Source organism: Halichoerus grypus, chromosome 1, assembly GCF_964656455.1.
Source record: "Halichoerus grypus chromosome 1, mHalGry1.hap1.1, whole genome shotgun sequence".
Taxonomy (NCBI): domain Eukaryota; kingdom Metazoa; phylum Chordata; class Mammalia; order Carnivora; family Phocidae; genus Halichoerus; species Halichoerus grypus.
The window spans coordinates 102,284,890-102,304,062 of record NC_135712.1 but is presented as its reverse complement, the minus strand read 5'-3'; the positions used below and the strand labels follow the sequence as shown (position 1 = coordinate 102,304,062).

The window sequence follows — 19,173 nt, the reverse complement described above, 5'->3', positions numbered from 1 at the left end:
TCAGACACATGGGCAGGGATTTATGTAAAAATGCTAACTTCTGTGTTACTTTTCATTGGATACAACCCAAATGACTAACAATAGAAGGTAGTTCCATAGGCTAGAATGATATACAACCATTAAAAATTGCGTTTTAAAGAATATTAAATGATATGAGGGAATTTTCAGAATGAATAAACAAATATGATCCCAGTTTTATAAAAAGGAAAAAATACATAAGCTAAAAAGCTAAAAAGAGCTATCCCCAAAAACCCAAAATGTTAGCAGTGATCTATATCTAAGGGGTGGGATTATGGGTGATATATATATTATTTACACTTTTCTTGATTTGTTCAGTGGGATCCAGAGAGAGAGAGAAGGGAAGTGTGAGAGAGTGTGTATTATAAAACAGTCCTCTTCAACTGGTCATGAGATATCCAAGTATGGAGAATTGTAATTAATGTCAATAGAAATATTTTTAAGGCCTTCTCCAGTATCGATAGCTCTAGGAGACCAAGTAAATCAGGAAAGATAGACATGGAATCAAGGGTGCGTTCACACATTCACCCCTGGGATAGGTATTTTCTTCAAATAAAACCTCTGCCCGGCTAATGTTGGGCACCAGCATATTGTTGAACTTTAGTCATTAACATTCATATTACCTGCTGATTTTGGTTTTGGATATTCAATTTCACTCAACAGTTTTCTGACTGTAAAGATTATTGGGTGAAAATCTCTTTTGTATTTTATATGAATTAAGAAATAGGTTCACTAACTACACTAAATCTGCCCGGCAGATATTGGGATTTTGAAATGAACTTATAAAGATGACAAATGATATCAAATGGTTCTGTTTTGGCAGAACCATCACAAATACCAGCCTGCATATTTGGGAGGGTGGGTCGCTTTAATTAAATAAATTTAATAAAACTAAAAGCCGTCTTGCTCTCCTTTACAACCTTACGGTTACTTTGTCGTGCTCGGCCCGCGACAATGTATCAGCATCGCATCTGTAACTATATGAAGCAGTCTTCTACAGCGGGGGGGCCGTACGCAAGCACACATACCCTATAGCTCTTGGGCATGACACAGCTCCAGTTGGGACGTGCCGAAATGGACGGCTATCCAAGTAAATAGATACAGGTATAATCCGTAAGTGTGAGAGTCGAAAGGATGCTATGGTTGCCAAAAATTGAAAAATGTTAGGGAAAAGGAGAACAGAGATGAGGGGTACTTGAACTAGAAGTTCGCAAACCTATCAAAACTAAAAATCTGCTGCCTGGAGTGTGTATTTTACACTTGATCTTAGCCAGAGACCAAGAAGCTATGGGAATGTGTGTTTTAAAGGCTGCGGGAGATTGGGAAATTCTGACGCGAACTGTGGAAGCTGGCAGCTGAGAACCACTGTCTCAGCAGCACTGTGCTCTCGTGTATTTTATTCTGCTCTGTTGAATATGGGGCCCCCCAGCCCCCTGGCTGCGGAGCTCATGAAATGCAGCTAGTGTGACCTAGGAATTGAACTTTTAATTAATTAATTTTTCATCTAAATGTAAATAGCCACGTGTGGTTGATAACCACCATGTTAGAGCAGCCTTAACCTATAGTACACCACCTTCACTTGGGGGTGAAAAGAGACCCTTCCAGCAGGTTGTGCGTCTCGTCACTGACACAGTGATGCTCGGATGGTAGCTCAGAGTTTTCACGTGTAATTTCTGGGTATTGTGGCAGCAGCTGTGGCTCCAGAACCTCCTACGGGGAGAATCAAGGGCCATCTTGCCTTCCGTAGCCACGCTCAATCATGTGAGCTGCTTTTGGTAATAAAATTTGCTTATTGTCTTCAGCCCCCACTCAGAACATCCGAAGGTGCTTTTCCCATCCTTCATCATCCCACAGAACAGATAACCAAGCTCTCGTTCTCACCCCAGGATTTCTCACTCACTATGTTTTTGTAGTTGTTTTATTTTTAACTAAGGAAACCATTTCTAATCTTCTCCCCTGTTGTTTAAAGGGTATAAAAGTTCAGCATGGTGAGTTTTTATGGGACTTTTATGGGAAGCCAAGTGTTGTAAACATATCCAAATTATCACAGTAGTATAGTTTCCCACATTCTTTTGCTATGCACACTGACCCTGACTTCCCTTCAAAATATGAAACAGATGGGCCCAATTAGAATTCTCCAGCTATTCCAGGCCCTATGTTAGGGTTCTGAACCTGGTGAGATCAGGAGAACTCTTGAACCAAGACTGTAAGCTAGGTGCAGTCAGGGGCTGCGATGACCCAGCCTGGGCTGGGTTCCACATTGTAATGTGGCACCTGCCATCTCCTAGAGGCTTGGTGCATATTGGCTGAATGAATTAATATTCTTGCAATAGAGAAAGTGGGCCAAAGAGACGATATACAGAAGAGAGAAGACAAGATCCTGGGAAAGGCCACATTTGGGATAAAAGTGATTTGATTTGGGACAAAGTGCTTGCCCTCCACGACTTTACTCTTACCTGCTGTCAAATCTAGCAGGTAAGAAGAAGAAAGATTGCAGCACCCAATAATCTAGTTGTCTTCGGGTGACCACCATTTAATACCACCGTGGTGATTTCCTAGACCCGTGATCGTGAAAGGCTCTGAAGAACTGAAATTGCTTGCGGAGGTGAAACCAGGAAAGATTGGGTGAATTTCAGCTCTTCATAATTCCCATGCTCTTGTGCTGTGGTCTCTTGGTGTTTCCTCTGAGGTTGCAGTTCTAAGAAACTTAGCAGTTAGACAGGCTATGGCTGTGATGGATCTGCCCGCTTATCAGCATTTTTTATTTTCCTGAAATTTTAGGCACAGAAAAATGAGAGAGAATCTATCCGACAGAAGTTGGCACTTGGAAGTTTCTTTGATGATGGCCCAGGAATTTATACCAGCTGTAGCAAAAGTGGGAAGCCAAGCCTTTCCTCTCGGTGAGTGTTCTTTTGAGTTGATTTTCTGATATGTCCCTAATGGATTTTGTCATCTGACTATACGTTTAATAAAAGATATCCTTTAAGCCCTTGAGTATTTTTCCCCATAATACTACCACTTTATTTGGATTCTAGACAGCCCCCTCCCCACCTGTTGGGTTTGTTTTTTGCTTTTTAGTTTTCGCCTAGCCACTTGAGGTCATATTTCTATATTTCATTTTTTTTTCCTAAGCACAATTCTGATTTTGCACTTTGATGGGGGAATCAAGCCACACTCTTAATCAAGCCAACTGATGCTTAGAGAAGTGTGGCAGACCACCAGAATTCCCATTAAGCAGTCCCAAAGCATCCAGCATCCCCCCCGCCAGCCCCTGATGCATTTGATTGCAATGAATACTGGTAACTGAGAAATACAATTCCCACTTTGATCATTCGATGTTTATTACAGTACTTAACCTGTCCTCCAGGCATTTTTCCTTAATCTTAATTTATTTCAGGATATCATTGCTCATTTATTATAATTTATTTCAGGATACCATTGGTCATTTGCATAGCTTTTAATTCCAGTTAAAACGTATTAAAATTATAATTTTACCTAGAAAACAGGGCTGTAGACTAGAGCTTCCCAAACTTTAATATGCATATGAATCACTCCCTGTATAAATACTGGCTATATTTACCATGTTAAGCCAGGTGTGGGAGACACATGATAGCGTTCATGCATTTATTCAACCAACAGATTTCCACTCTCTCCTTACTGTGATGCCCAGAATTAGACGCTTTAACGTCTATTTAAATCTATTCTGTCTGGCTTTCAGTAAGCCTTGTATTTCAGTCTCATCCTTAGAGACTCATCTGAATCAGCAAAAATCAGAAAGCACACACACGCTCTCATATATGCACATGTAGGAGTCACCGCTGCGGGTTCATACGTGGAGACAGGAGTTGCAGAATCACGGCATCTCATCCTCAGCTGGGTGCTAGTTGGGTCTCCTAGAATTCCCTTACTTTTCTCACGTGTCATTCCAGAGCTGGAAGGCCAGCCTTCCCTTTGCTGGAAAGCACCTCTTTCCCCTCCCAGTAGGGTGTGGCAGGAGGAGCTCTCACCTGGGGACCCGGAGACTGAGGATTAGTCCTAGTCAGTTTCTGATTTTGAGACTTCAACAATTTCGTTGTACCATGCCTCAGTTTCTTTGTTTTTTGTAAAATGAGATTTGACCATATAGATCTTTACTGCTTTTCTCTAATATTCCCCAAAGCCCCAAAAAGTTTTCTTCTAGAAGCCCCATCTCTCTGCTCAGCGAAGTCACATTCATCTGGCCCAAATGGGAGGTTTTGTTTTTAAAATCAAAGTTACACACACACATACACACACACGTGCATATAAGGCTCTGAAAATAGCATTAACAATAACTACGAGATGTATAATAACAACACAAAATAAAAGTTACAGTCCCCTGTCCCATCTGTCTCTATCTTGTCCCACTCTCCAGAAACAATAACTTTTAACTTTTAACTCTTAACACTAACTTTTAACTCCTTTTTAATAAAAGGTAATTTACCTATATATCTCTAAGTAAAATGCCTATTTTCTTAGTCTTTACTTTAAATAACCATCTACTGACTACCAACTATAGAAAATGACGATTCACATCTTTTGCAGCCTTCCCACAGACATGTCAATATAACTCCCCATATTCTCCCTTTATAATTATTTCATAATCTGGGGTCAAATAACGTTCATTGTTTACATTATTAAGATCTTTGATTATTTACACTGAACCATGTAGTAAGCTGTGATTACTTGAGAAGCATCACTGTTTGTCTTGAAATGAGAACTGCCCCATTTTTTTCCCTTTGCCAGTCCATGGTTTTTACTGCTGTATTATCTTCCACTGTGTGAGTCTGTCACACTTCATTCAGCCACTCTTCTGACTATCGGCACTGAGTTGTTTCGGGGGTTTTGCTCTTGTAAACAGCACTGCTTGTAAACACTCTTGAACATGTCTCCTGCTGCCCACGTGCAAGAGCTTCTCTTTGGTGCACACCTAGAAACAGAATTACTAGGAAAATACGTGAATGTTCACCTTCAGAAGATAATGCCAGAAGTGTTCTCCAGAGTGGTTGCAGCAGTTACACTGCTACCAGCAATGTTGCAGAGATCCTGTGGATCCATAGTCTTTCTCACACGATATTGCTCATCCCTTTTATGTTGTGTTAATTCAGTGGATATTAAATAGTATTTCATTGTGTTTATTAGCCATCTTTGCTTTCCCTTCTGTGAAATGTCAGTTTGGGTCTTATGTCCAAATTTCTGTTGTATTCTTTATGCTTTTTAAAATTGTTTTATCAATGTTCTTTTGTCATGATACTCATCCTTAATATGTTGTATGTATTGCAGATATCTTTTCCCAGGTTGTAGCCTGTCTTTTCACTTCCTCACTGTGTCTTTTATGACCAGAGTTCTTCTTATCAAATTTTCATAGTCCATGTTTTCTGTGTCTTGTACAAAAAATCTTCTACCCCAGGGTCCAAAAGACATTAACCTAGATTTCCTACCAAGAGTTGAAAGTGATTTTTTAAAGTCTGTAATCAATCAGGAGTTGGTTTCTTGATATGGTTATGGAGGAGATGTCTAATTTCATCTTTTTCCATTCACATGACCATTTTTTCCATCCTGTTTATTAAACAATCCCTCTTTTACTCACTGATCTGACAGACCACTTCTGCATATACTATACATTAATGGGAATACATTCTGTTTCATTGGTTAGTGTTTCTATCCCGGCACCAATACCATACAGTCTTAATTACTGTAGCCTCAAAATAAGTCCTAATATCTGGACAGGCACGCAAGTCCCTCTCCTCTTTTTCTTCAGAAGTGTGCTACCAGTTCTTGCTTTTGTATTCTTCCATATCAACTTTAAATCATCTAATCAAGTGCAGTAAAATACTCTCTTGGGATTTTGACTAGAATTGTATTGAATCTATAGATCAATTCAGGGAAGAATGCCTTTTCACAATATTGTATCTCCCTACCCATCAACATGGCCTTTGTCTCCTTTATTTAGATCTTATCGAGTATCTCTTAATAAGGTTCGTAATTTCTCATTTACAGGTATTGTACATCCTTTGTTGTATTTATTTCTAGATACTTGGCATTCTGATATTATTTTAAGTTCTCTTTGATAATGCATTCTCGTTGCTTTGCTGCTGGTGAGCAGAAATGCAGCTTAGGTTTTATACTAGCCTTAAATACATCCACTTCGTTATATTGTTCCTACTATTTGTCTGCCCTCCTGTTACTTCTAATAAAGTTGTCTGTAGATTCTTTGGGTTTTTTAAATACTGTCATCTGAAAAACAGCAGCTTTATTGCTTTCCAATCCTCACGCCTCTGGTTTTTTTCTTTTATTGCATGGGTAGCGCCCTAATATATTGAGGATTAAAAATGGTAGTAGTTGGAATCTTTAGCTCATTTCTCATATTAAATGAATACTTCTAGTGTTTCCTCATTTAGGATGATGTTAATTTTAGGTTTTCTTTAACGTCTCTCTTTATATGAGTTAATTATATTCCCTTATATTCATAATTTGTAAAGAATTTTTATCATGACTAGGCATATAACTATTACATGCTTTTTCTGCATCTGTTGAGATCATTATAGGATTACCTCTGTTAATCTATTAATGAATTACTGTATAGATTTTTAAAATATTGAACAATCCTTGCATACCTAGTATAAAGCAAAATTGGTTGGATTTTTTTTTCAGACACTATTGAATTTTATTTATAATATTTTGTTTAAGATTACTACACTTATATTCATGAGTGACATGGGTCTGCTGTATTCTTTTCTTATGGTATTTTTTTCTTGTTTTTGTATCAGGGCAAGGCTGGCTTAAGAATTAGTTGGCTACAAATAATACATTATATGTTAAAAAGAAAAAAAAAAGAAGATAGTAGGAAGGGAAAATTGAAGAGGGGGAAATCGGAGGGGGGGGATGAGCCATGAGAGACTATGGACTCTGAGAAACAAACTGAGGGTTCTAGAGGGGAGGGGGGTGGGGGATGTGTTAGCCTGGTGATGGGTATAAAAGAGGGCAGGTATTGAATGGAGCACTGGGTGTTATACGCAAACAATGAATCATGGAACACTACATCAAAAACTGATGATGTAATGTATGGTGATTAACATAACATAATAAAATAAAATTTAAAAAAATTAGTTGGTTACATTATTACATAATGTCTAAGAAAAGTCTGCATAATATTAGAATATGCTATTTCTCACCTGTATAACTCTCATGCCTGGTATTTACTTTGTGTGTTTGCTTTAATGCTTCCAGTTTTTAGATGGTGTTAAGATTGTACATGCTTCTTATTTCTTCTTAAGTCAGTTCTGGTGGGTTGTATTTTTCTAAAAATTTGTCCCACTTTGTTTAAGTTTTCAAAAATTTTTGAAATGATGCTTTCTCATTTTACAGTAGGTATTGATTATAGGTAAATTGTTTAAAATGTTTTCTTCTGATTTCTACATTGTCCATGATGTTTTCTGAGTTTATTTTTGTTTGTTTTGATTTTTGCCCATCAACAATTAAGTGTAAAATGCTAAATACTGTAAGTGAACTCTATGGTTGGGGCTTGGTGACATACATTGTTTCCTCCGAGGGACCTTCCCTGACCTCCCAATTAAAAAGTGAACACCCAACATACCTATCACTTTCTCTCCTCTTACCCTGCTTATCCTCTTACCCTAATTTGCTTTCCTTTGTGGTCCTTATCACTACCTAATATTGTATTATATAGATATTTTTTCTTCTTTTGATTCATTCTTTGTCTTTGTCTAAAACTAAAATATGGGCTCCAAGAGAGCAGGTCTATTTTGTTCTCCACCATAACTATTGACTAAATAGTGCCTAATACAGGGATGCCTGGGTGGCTCAGTTGGTTAAGCGACTGACTCTTGATTTCGGCCCAGGTCCTGATCTCAGGGTCCTGGGTTCTAGCCCTGTGTCGGGCTCCATGCTTAGTGGGGAGTCTGCTTGAGGATTCTCTCTCTCTCCCTTTCCCCTCTCCCCGCTCTCCCTGCTCACATGCTCTCTCTCTCTCTCAAATAAATAAATCTTTAAAAAAAATAAAAATAATTAGTACCTAATACATAGTCCCTAAAGATTTGTTGAATTTTGTTGAATTAAGGAATTGTGAACTTCCCCTTAGAATGGTCAAATAAAAATGCAACTATTTCATTAGGGTGCCTCCAGATAAAAGTATGTAAAGCTCTTTTCTTTTGGACTCTAAGTTGCCACCGAGAACTCTCCAACCTCATCCTGAGGGGTTTTAAGCCTGGCTGCCAGTATTTTAAGGCTCTAGCAGGGGAATGGTGGAAGGTTCGTCATGTAGAATGTTATTTAATTCCTTTGATGTCAGTAAAGGCCCTCCGTTTGATACTTCAGCTGTGCTGAGTGTGCCCCATTTCAGAGCTCCCCTGGTTCAACCTCTCGAGATAGTAAACTTCCTCGTTCTCCCAGGCCACAGCGGACAGGGCAAATAGAGGGTCTGGATAGTCCTTTCGGTTGCTCAGTGAGTCTTTCTTGGTGTGCAGGGCCAGCGCACTCCCCGGGCTGCAGTGTACCTGAGCGTGTCTGGGCCTCGGCAGTGCTTGTGTATGTACTTCCTCCCCCAGCCATCCTGCAAGCACCCAGCAAATTGCAATCTTAAGTCAAATACCTCTCACCCATCTGCATTTTATCTTCCAATATTTTTTCACACTCTCTTGTGTGCTATTGTCTCCTTTCCCACTTTCTTTGTCCCTAGAGGTTTATGCCTTCTTTCTTCCTCTAGTATTATTTTACCAGGATTTCAGAAGAGAGACTAGACAAATACCTGTGTTCAAAATGCCATGTTGAACTAGAAGTCTCTTGAAAGTTTGGGCCAGATGGCTTCCTGGAGGATGGTTTTCATTATTTCTAATAGCAGAAGTATCTTCTCAAATAAAATCCTGTGCAGAAACCCTGTGTGTAAAACCAAGCTGTCCTCCTGTGGTTTGGGAAGACAGAAGAAGAGGGTCTGGGATACCCCTGCCCTGAAAATGCCTCCCTGTCATTTCCCCTCAGTGCCCCTCCCCAGGCCTCCACCAGAGAACCTCTCTCCAGCACTCCCTACACGCCCCCAAAGCCTACCCGAAACTCTTCAGGCAGAGCCAAATTTGAAAATCACTGAGTCATCTACCCCCGGTGTAGACACAGCTATTGAAACACATATGGATCTCACAGTAGCTCATAACAAGCTCTGCTTGTTGACTCGCCATAAGGAAGATTATTTATATCCTGTTTTTTCAGATGTTTTCATCTCCACATTCTGGGATGAGATCATCCTCGGTGAGAACACGGTGACTTTTTGGATACCCTTTAGGATGATGGCTAATGATGAGACTTAATGTTTCTAAGAAATATCGCTTTATCCCTGTAAATGGAAAGTCTGCAAAGACTGACTGTCATTTCCCCTTGTCAGTAATAATGTAAGAAAAAAGCCTCAGGAAATGTTCAGTTGCGATTGTGTAACCCACATTCGCCATCCCTATTAGAATTAATTTTTTTCTAATGTATTACAATCCCTGAAATTCTTCATTGAGCCGGAAATACCTCACCTCTTACTTACAAAAGCACTTGAGGGACGTTAGAACTTGGAAGTCCATTAATATGATGCTCCAGAATGCACGAGAGTACATGTGCTGAATTATTAAATCATCAGAACCAGGTAAATCTTTTTTGACTGTATGACTCCAAAGAGCTCAGTGCTCAATTTTAAATGAGGCCGAGGACTTAAAATTAATTGGCCAAGCAATGGATTCTGAGGTGCTGAGCTTACTTTTAAGATGAGACGTCCCCAAGTAAGTGGGACCTTTGGCAAAATCATGGAGTTCTATTTATGTATTTTAAAGAAGGTGCATTCACCTGTAAAAATTATCTTCATACACACTGTGTGAGAAATTGTGAAGTAAGCTGCGGGTCTTCTGGGAAGACATGTATGAGCTGTTCCTGTGAGTGTAAGGGCCTCCGAGTTGCCCTTTGGGTTTCAGCCCCACTGAATTTTTCTAATTGGTGCTGTCTCCCAAAGCACTTCTTAAAAGAGCGACAAGCTGTTAAATGTAAGCGAGGCTTATAATAATCCCATAAAGACATTTCATGCCTAATACTGCAGCAAAAGAAATTTTGATATTGCTTCATAACTCAACTAACTAAATTTGACTTACACTGAAATACAGCAAATATAGGAGGCGCCATTTCTTCTTCAGAACATGCTAATCCACACATAATCAGCCTTTTCGAACTGAGACTATATGACCTTTGTTATTTTTCCCTGTTTAGAAATGTTTCGGTGAAACCTTTAAGAAAGCTTAAAAGGAAAGGAGAAAAGTGAATTACCTACTCTACTTTTGAAATAGGTTTCTAAGAAATATTCAGTGTAGTCACGTTCTTGAAAAAAAAATACTCCTTTTCTCTTAATACTAGTATCATACTTTCCTATAAACTATTTTTTTCATTGACGAAATTAATCTTGAATCACCGTAATATTTTGGGACTCTGAGTTGGTACAGCTCGGTGTTATTAAAGGCCTGGAGCCGGCTTGACTGCTGTGGGAGCACAGAGCGGTCATTGTAACAGACAGCGGGGAGACCTTTCATTTTTCAGACATTACACCCTGATCTGACATTGCGGAGAAAACGTCTGTGGCCTTCTCCATTCTCCTCGCCCCAGACTAACCATAAAATAAACCTGACTCTTCCCTCTCTTCTTACCTTACCCCAAGATAGATTTTTATTTACATACATATACATATAAATATAAATACCATCTTTTTCATGAAGCATACAGCGGGAAGGTGGCACCTGGAAGAGGCTATACCCTTCTCTCTAAACACTGTAAATATTATGAGAAGCAAATTCCCCAGGGAGCTTTTGAGCAGCTGGTTTGAATAATGATTACTGTTTACGCATCTCAACCATTCCAACATCCCCGAATCAGAACCCATTTCTTTGTTATTCTTACAGGTTTCTTGGTGAATGGCTGAGACCAGACCAATCATAGATACCTACCCCCTTCTCTTGGGTTTGGGCTGGGGATGGAGGCTGGGGAGGCACCCAGCCCAGGGAGTTGTATCAACTGGACAGATAACAGTGATGGAGAGAACCTTTAAAGAAATTGGATTCACAGGAGCTTTGACTATGAGGAATTGGGAATCTGCATATACATAGCCACAGAATCCCAAGTTGAACCAGCATCATTTTGCCAGGAAAGTAAATCATCCTTTTGTCTCTAACAGTAATAATTTTTGCATTATTTCCTGGAGAAAGAAGCAGCGTAGTCCTATATACCCAGCATGGGTGAGGAAAGAGATAATCCCATTTCAACGCAATGAAATTTGCTTTCCGTGGCATCTCTCTTGAAGTAATAGGTACATACTCTAGCAACCTATTTATAACATGCAACGTATCTTTTAAACTTCCTATTAATCTCCTACACATGTACCAATAATTTGCTTAGGAAACCCTTCGTGTAAGTAATTCCAAGATACATGTCATTGTAAATGGTAGTTTACAAATTATTTTTTTACGCTGTTTGAAAAACAATTAGGTAATCTACAGGAAACCTGTCATTTTTTTATGTCCTCCTCCAAGGATTACCTCTACTATTCTAAAATAGCACACAATTTTAAAAGTAAAGCAAGATTTGAAGTGGATCTTTTGAGGAGTCATAAGATGAAAATGGCAAAACAAATTTAATTATATAAGCAATTCTTCTCTCTCACAAACCTGAAAGAAAAGCAAAATGGTATTTGTGAAATTTTCTTTGTCTAATAAATAGCCTCACTTTACAATAATGCCAATGACCCCAGTTTAATTAGGTGCAATTAATTTTGTGCAAGCGGAAGTTGACATCTTGCTAGAGGCAAAGCCAGCTGTGCTGTACCCTGTCTTACGAATTTTTTTATTATCACCAATGAGAATTCAATTGTTGGAACTGTTGCAAAAGGGTGGGTGGCAGGGAGGAAAAGGCCACAGGGCTCCATTTTATATTTAAAAATGGCTCCAGTGGACAGCTAAATGTTTAATTAAAAGAGCTTCTAGGAATGATTTTTCATTGGCGCATCATCTCTGACAAGTGATCCTGACTTCATTACTGCTGTTCGCACTCCCTTTGGACACTGTTCCCATACATGTGTCTGGACACATGCAGCTCAGATGAAGACTGCATTCCTTTGAGAGTTCACAAAAGCATTCACTGCTACGAGAAAACACTCCCACTGACTGCAAGTGGGCTGTGTCATCTGGAGGTTTAACACAGTCCTTTTGTTCAATCTTGGAAAATTTCCGTGCCCCTCAGATTGCTCTCGTCCACATTATCACATGCTTTGAAAACCCCCTGCCACCACCATTCCACATGCCTCCTTAACACTTAGGGTTTTTATTTTAGTGATTGAAAGAAGCCTTCTGGACTTATTTGGATATATACTTTTATCACCTGTGTCTTGTACATATTAAAAAAAGTAATGTATGTTGGTTAAGATAGTCTGAAACCCTCTTCATGTTCAGCATCCAACTCTCCATTTAACCACTTAGCCTCCGAGTTGTCAGTCTTTGCTTTTCCCCACAGTGTCCCCCTCTCTGCCATCAGGAGATGCTGTGCATCACCTTCCAAGCCTTGTTCTGCAGGTTTGGATGCTGGAGCTTTGTTGTTCTTATCAGAAGGCATGAATACCTGAACTACCAGATCCCACCTCTTCATGAGTGGTCCTTAACTGGTTTGTTGGCTGAGGGGGTGACAGCTCAGTGAAAGTCATGCCACCAGCCGCTGGAGTGGCTGAGATTGTGAGACACCTGTCTTTAAAGATGGCAAAATATGAACAACCACGCTTCTTAGAATCAATGAAATTCAGTAGATCTACGTTCTTTTGAATGACTGTGTATAATTCAAATGACCACAAATTAAATCATGAAAAAGAATGTCTTTGCAGGGGGCGCCTGGGTGGCTCAGTCGGTTAAACGGCTGCCTTCGGCTCAGGTCATGACCCCAGGGTCCTGGGATCGAGCCCCGCATCGGGCTCCCTGCTCAGCGGGGAGCCTGCTTCTCCCTCTCCTGCTCCCCCTGCTTGCTCTCTCTGTGTCAAATAAATAAATAATTTTAAAAATCTTAAAAAAAAAAAAAAAGAATGTCTTTGGGATAAAGCTTATCTGCAACCAAGCCTAAGTGATCGCCCAGCTTTTTTAAAACATGAATATAAAAAGTGGTGAAAACAGGATTCAGTGTACAAGAGAGTAAAAGAATTTGCACTTGAGATTGTCATCAAATCCAGTCATACCGCTCAAAACCATGCACAGGCACTGACTCTCCAACTGCCATATCTTTACCCCCGACACATGAACATTATCATCGGTCTGGGGGCAACAAGCATTTCTTCATCTCCAGCAGCTGAAATTCATCTGTATTTATTTGTAACAGGTCAGAAAAATACAAGTTTAAACTCTGTCTGGGCTGAGAGGAGTAAATAAGCAGGCTGGCTTTAAAAGCACAGACATTTAAATGTGTATCAATTACTTCCGAGTCTACAATCTACTGCAGATCCGAGCGGGGAGAATGGGATTGAGACTGGGCCTGGAAGGGATGTCAACATTTGATAAAAGAGTCCATCTCCAGAAATGTTTGCTTAAAAGAACACGGTTCTTGCTGCCCTCCAAGAGGATCTGCTGTCCCAAGCCCCTTGCCAAAACCAAAAGGCCAGCCTGACTCATATGTGAGTGATGCTCCCTGCATAGCCACATCTGAGTCAGACACACAGCCGTCCTCTTCCAGCTGTCAAACATTTCATCCTACTCACCTTTTCTTCAACACACAAGTGCTAATCAACTCACCCATTTTCTCTCCTTTTCCTTTTTTAATTCCTGCTAAATGCCCACACATGACAACTCAGAGGAGATCAAAGGAGAGAAATTCAAAGTCAACTGAATTTCTCCCACCAAAAAAGATCTAGGTATATTTCCTGCCATTTTTTCTATGCATAATATATCTTCACATTTTTGTTTACAAAATTGGAATCGTAGTTTACCTACTGTTTTATAGCCTGATTTTTCTTCACTTAACAGTGTATCAGGAACATTTGCCCATGTTCATAACTGTTCTTCTATCATATGTATTTTTACTAGCTGCATAATGGCCATTATATATTTCACCAAATAAACTTAATCAATCTCTTATTGTTAGCCATTGGAATTGTTTCCAGTTTTTTGTTTTGTTTTTGTTTTTTTGCTTTCTTTTTTCATCTTTTCTTTTCTTCCATTCATGAATTTATTCTGTCCTCTTAAAGTGCCCTGGCCTCTCAAAACAGATTCTTCTAGAGTACAATACCATCTTTGTGACCTGTGCAATTTAACCTCTGAATCCTAGTTTTCTCATACGTAAAATGAGGCTCATAATACTTTAGTGTATCTAAGGGGTAGAGGTAATATATATATGAAGTGCCTTAACACATAGTAGATGATCTAAAATGGAAACTCTTGGGGTGCCTGGGTGGCTCAGTCAGTGAAGCGTGTGACTCTTGATTTCGACTCAGGTCATGATCTCAAGGTCGTGAGATCAAGCCCTACATCGGGCTCTGCACTAGGCGTGGAACCTACTTAGGATTTTCTCTCTTCCTCTTCCTCTCTAAAAAAAAAAGTAACTTTTTATTTCAGAATGTAAATTGCTTAGAAATCATTTGGTTTTGATTAAGATGAAAGTAGACCACATTTGGTACCTAAGAGAGATGACTGTTTTATTCCATCGTCATTCCAATAACACAAGAAGCCTCATTCTGGTCTTCAATTCATGGTAGAAAATATTTCAGGTGAAATGCATTTTTTTCAACATTAAGATCGTATAATTCCAAATTTAATTACATGTAAGTGGTCATTAGTGAAGAAACTGGACACCGATGTGAAATTAGAACCAACAGCTGTCTGGGGAATGCAAGTATTCATAGTTCTTGGGAGAATCGGGTGAGGATACTGGGGCTGTGATGCTTCACCAAAGAAAAGCTGATGAATGCCTCTTCCCCTTTTCTATCAGTTTCTTACGTGGTGAGAAGATTCTGTGGCTGTGTGGTGTTGGATGCCATCCAGCCATCATGCGAACATGTACAGATGGAAGGTCCAGAACTAGCCTTAGAAAAGGAAGCAGAAAAAGAAATTATGTGCAGGATTAGGAGAAAAAAAAACCTAGAGAGGGCCACTCACACCCCAGCCACCTTTGGAGCTGCCTTCCTCAGCTTTCGCAGAGGAAGCCGAATGCCTGAGTCCTGTAAGATGTGGGGTCAGGATGGGACATAAAGAGACATGGTGTCCCCTCTTGTCCCCAGTCCTCTCTGCGGCATGGAATTTGGAGCTACCATGAACTTCTCTGGGCATGTGCGTGCCAGAGGGTGGGCTTTCCCATCTCTCCTGCCTTTATCTCCCCCGCCCCCCGCCCTGCTCCGATTTCCCAAGACCTTTCTTCTGCAGTTCCCTGCTCAGTCACCCTTCTTGGTTAACACCTTATTTACTAATGGATGTCCAGGTCATAAAAGTATTCTTTTCTCATATAGGGAGTATAGGGATGGATGGATAGATAGATAGTATCTACTACGTGTTTTTCGAGTTCTCTTCCAATGCTCTATGTAGTCCACATTTCTATTTGTACATTATGATTTAATGATCCAAGCACATGGTACCTGTTGGAAGACTTGGTACCCATTAAAAAACCGGATTTCTGTTCGTGGTTCAACTACTAACTATGCATCCACTTAACAGAGGGGTCATGAACTATAAATGCCTTCAGGGGTCAGCAAGAAACATACATGAGTGAAAAAGCCCAGATACAAGGCAATAGGGAGTAGCAGGGACTGTAACAAATTAGAAACTGTTATGCCCTGGCCAAAACGGACAGCAGCTATTTAGCACCAGCATGTTGGTGCCGTGGAGTTTGCAGAGAAGGTATTCCCTGATCCTCAAATGAATGAGTGAATGAGTGAACAGTTAAACATCCCTTCTCTAGTATAAAAATCATTTATATTTTGTGTGTGTCTGTGATGATATATGCTGGACCAGCAATATTCACACCTGTTACATAAATACCAGTCTTTTCTAAAAGTCCAATAAATGATCATCCCATGCATTACACACCGCTTAGCAAAAGAAATGAACACAATCCCACAAAATAAGAAATAGCATTTTAGAATAGTATTTCCACAATAACAAATATTGGGTAGCAGAAGAGGGGGGGTGTCAGGGTTTGGGGATGGGAAAAGTCTTTTATCAAAGGAGTAGCAACACCTCATTTTAACCCACCTCAGCACACCCCGCAGGGACCCATCACACATTCAGGACATCGGGAGCTCACCCAAACCACAATTGTTCTCGCATTCTTTCTTCACAACACATCCTTAGAAAGATGAAATGCGTTTACAGCTACCCTTAGGTAATTACAACCCACATTTTATATTCCTTCTCCTTTGAAGGTTTCATGAAACAAAAAAAGATATATTATAAAAATATGGGTGATTATTGTGCATAAAGTCTTTGAATAATGCATCAAAGATCCATTAAAATACATGGAAATAACATATTTTAATGGCCCAGCCACAAACTAGTTGGGGATATTGAGCAACAAATGATAGAGCAGGGCCAGTGGCTCCCACAGCCACTCTGGTTGTGGATAGAAAATGAGCAAGGCATGTTTGAAACCATAAGCATATGGGTAGTTCCTTCTCGGTCCGCTTCTTGAGGAAAACCAAACAATTACCTTAGAAGTATAAGCAACTGCAGGAGGTATAAGCCCCCTAAGATTCTATTAGCAGACACACGGGCAAGAGCTAATAAACCCAGACCTGAGGTTCAGTGTAGTATGGGGGGAAGGGCCCTGGATTCAAAAGCCAGAGGTTCAGCCTGTAGTCTCTTCTTTGTGACTTTGTACCAGTTACCTGTCACCACAATGATGATGTCTAATCCAAAAACAGCCGTATCAGCGGCATACAGTAATAAACATTGATTTCTGTTTAGGAGCCTCTAGGTTGGCCGAGCAGTTCTATCAGAGATGGGCTCCTGTGGGCTTACTCGCGTCTGCAGTCCGCTGCAAGTGGGTCAGGGGCCTTTACCGCCCTTGGCCGAGCTCTCTCGGGCATTCGGGGCTTCAGTGGGGACAACTGCTGATGGAGCTCGGTGCTAGGAAGTCACTCATCTGCCAGCAGGCGAGCCTGGACTTGTCCTGAGGGGGAGACTTGGCACCGGAACACTGGTACTTCGTGTGCATCCTGTTGGCAAGACATGTCAGAAGCCAGCCCGGGGGGAGGGAAATAGACTCCAGCCCTTGAGGGGAGAAGCTGCAAGGTCACATTACAGAGGGGGCAGGTGCAGGGAGGGGAGAATCGGGACCATTTTTACAAAGCAGGCTGTTACGGGTCTGGGGAACTTTTTTGACGTCTCTGAGTAACTAGCTCTTACCTTGCCTGTTACCCACAGGTGGTTTTACAGCCTAACAAGGCAATACGAGCGAACATCATTTTAAACTCAAATTCAGTGCAACAGTTCAAGTGAAGTTAACTAAGGGATGGTGTAGGGGGTAAAAACCACAGAATCTTAAACGTTTCTGTGTAGACACCGGCGGTCTAAGCTGGTGCTGGGACACTGCTATTTCTAAAATCAGAAAACACCAAGTAGCTCTGGGGTTCAGAACGGGCCTCACAACAGCCCAGTCCCAGTCACCTCAAACCACGGCCAAGGACAAAGGCCAGATTCACAGTGGCTACCGCCCTACTAGGAATCACAGCAGACTTTAGGATCATCAGTCTCCTCCGGGAATAAACTGGTCTTGCCCTTGTATTTTGAAAAAAATATTATCTATATACCAGATTATATTATCACTTGGCTAGGTTTTTGAGATACCGTCCTCTTGGTAGTTCAAAACCTTTCACCTCTGCCATCCTCTTGGCGTTGTGCGTATTTTAATAATATCCCCGGCAATGGTAGTTGGAAGTCAGCACAGGCGTTTTACAAAAAAAGGTCTTCCTCGCCCTAAAAGCCAGCAGATGTTTGTGCTGAACGCCCTCCCGACTAAATGCCTTCCTGCTGCTGGTGAGCAGGCGCTGTCACTAAGGAAGCCCCTTCCACTCACGCTGAGATGCCCAGAAGACACAGTCTTTGTGTCTTCATATTTGTGAGCGTTGTCCAGCCGGAACACCCTCTGTCCGGGTCCCGGGGCTCCCTGTCAGTAACTCCGGGCTGCAGTGTGCTTTTTCACTGCCTCGCGGTTCATAAGGGGAAGAGGTTTCCGGGATGACCAGGACACAGACCTTCCAGCTCTAATATCGACAGGCAAGGCAGATGGCAGGCAGCCTTTTGCGTGCAACACTCTGCTAAATGCTGCTCGAAACATCAAGCAACCTTGACTTGGATACCTTAAATTATATCGCTAATTAAAAGATGAGGATCATGTTTCGTTTTCACCTCTGACGTTGCTTGAGAGATCCAGGCAAATTAGACCCCTGGCAGCATGGATCTGGCAAGACTGTGTAGCCTGGGTCTAAGTGAGGCCGGGTGCACCGCAGTGTGCGGGACCGAGGCCGGGGACTCCAGGTTGCAGGAGTGAGCCTCAGAGCAGCCGTGCTTCCCCCCAGGGTAGGGAGGGGGGGAGGCAGAACAGGGGTTATCATTGCTTGACCCTGTGACACAGAGGCCTTCGAGAGCACCAGGTGGCCCCACTCACCCCCCAGCCGGACTGCGATTGAGTTTCCCCAAAGCCGTCTTCATCTTAAAACCTGCTTAAAGGCTAAAGGCAAACAAATCCTTCTTGAAACCTGAGTCCATTTTAAGATGTCTTTACTAAAATCCCCTCTGAACCATTAGCTGTTATGTCATATAATTTCCTTTTCCTGAGAGTAACATTCTTGGTGATTACTGCTGTAAGGAATTATAAGTCTCACCCCGTAAGAAGCTCTGTTCAGTTTCCCACGGTGATAATGTGGTACTAAGGCGATTTTCTGAATTTCTACCTGAGGTGTTTTTTCATTTCATTCTGACTACTAAATCTTTCCCCTTTTTTTTTTCCTTTGCCTTTCCTGAGTTAGAAATGCTGTATGGTTTGGTTGATTGAGGTCTGCGTTGATCCTTAGCACAAAGGTCAGTTGGGGGCAGAATGACAGAATTTATGATCAGACTTTCTTCAGAATGAAAATATATATCCCCGGAT

At 41.0% G+C, this 19,173-nt stretch overlaps 1 protein-coding gene across 6 annotated transcripts in view; it reads left to right on the top strand.

Annotated features, from left to right (window-relative positions):
• Nucleotides 1–19,173, top strand: part of LOC118551455 (IQCJ-SCHIP1 readthrough transcript protein) — a 737,664-nt gene that overhangs the window by 706,730 nt on the left and 11,761 nt on the right. For all 6 annotated transcript variants that reach the window (XM_078069950.1, XM_078069953.1, XM_078069958.1 and 3 more), the window contains one exon: nt 2,800–2,918. In XM_078069950.1, coding sequence (XP_077926076.1) covers nt 2,800–2,918 — 119 coding nt within the window. The remainder of the gene's footprint in view (nt 1–2,799; nt 2,919–19,173) is intronic.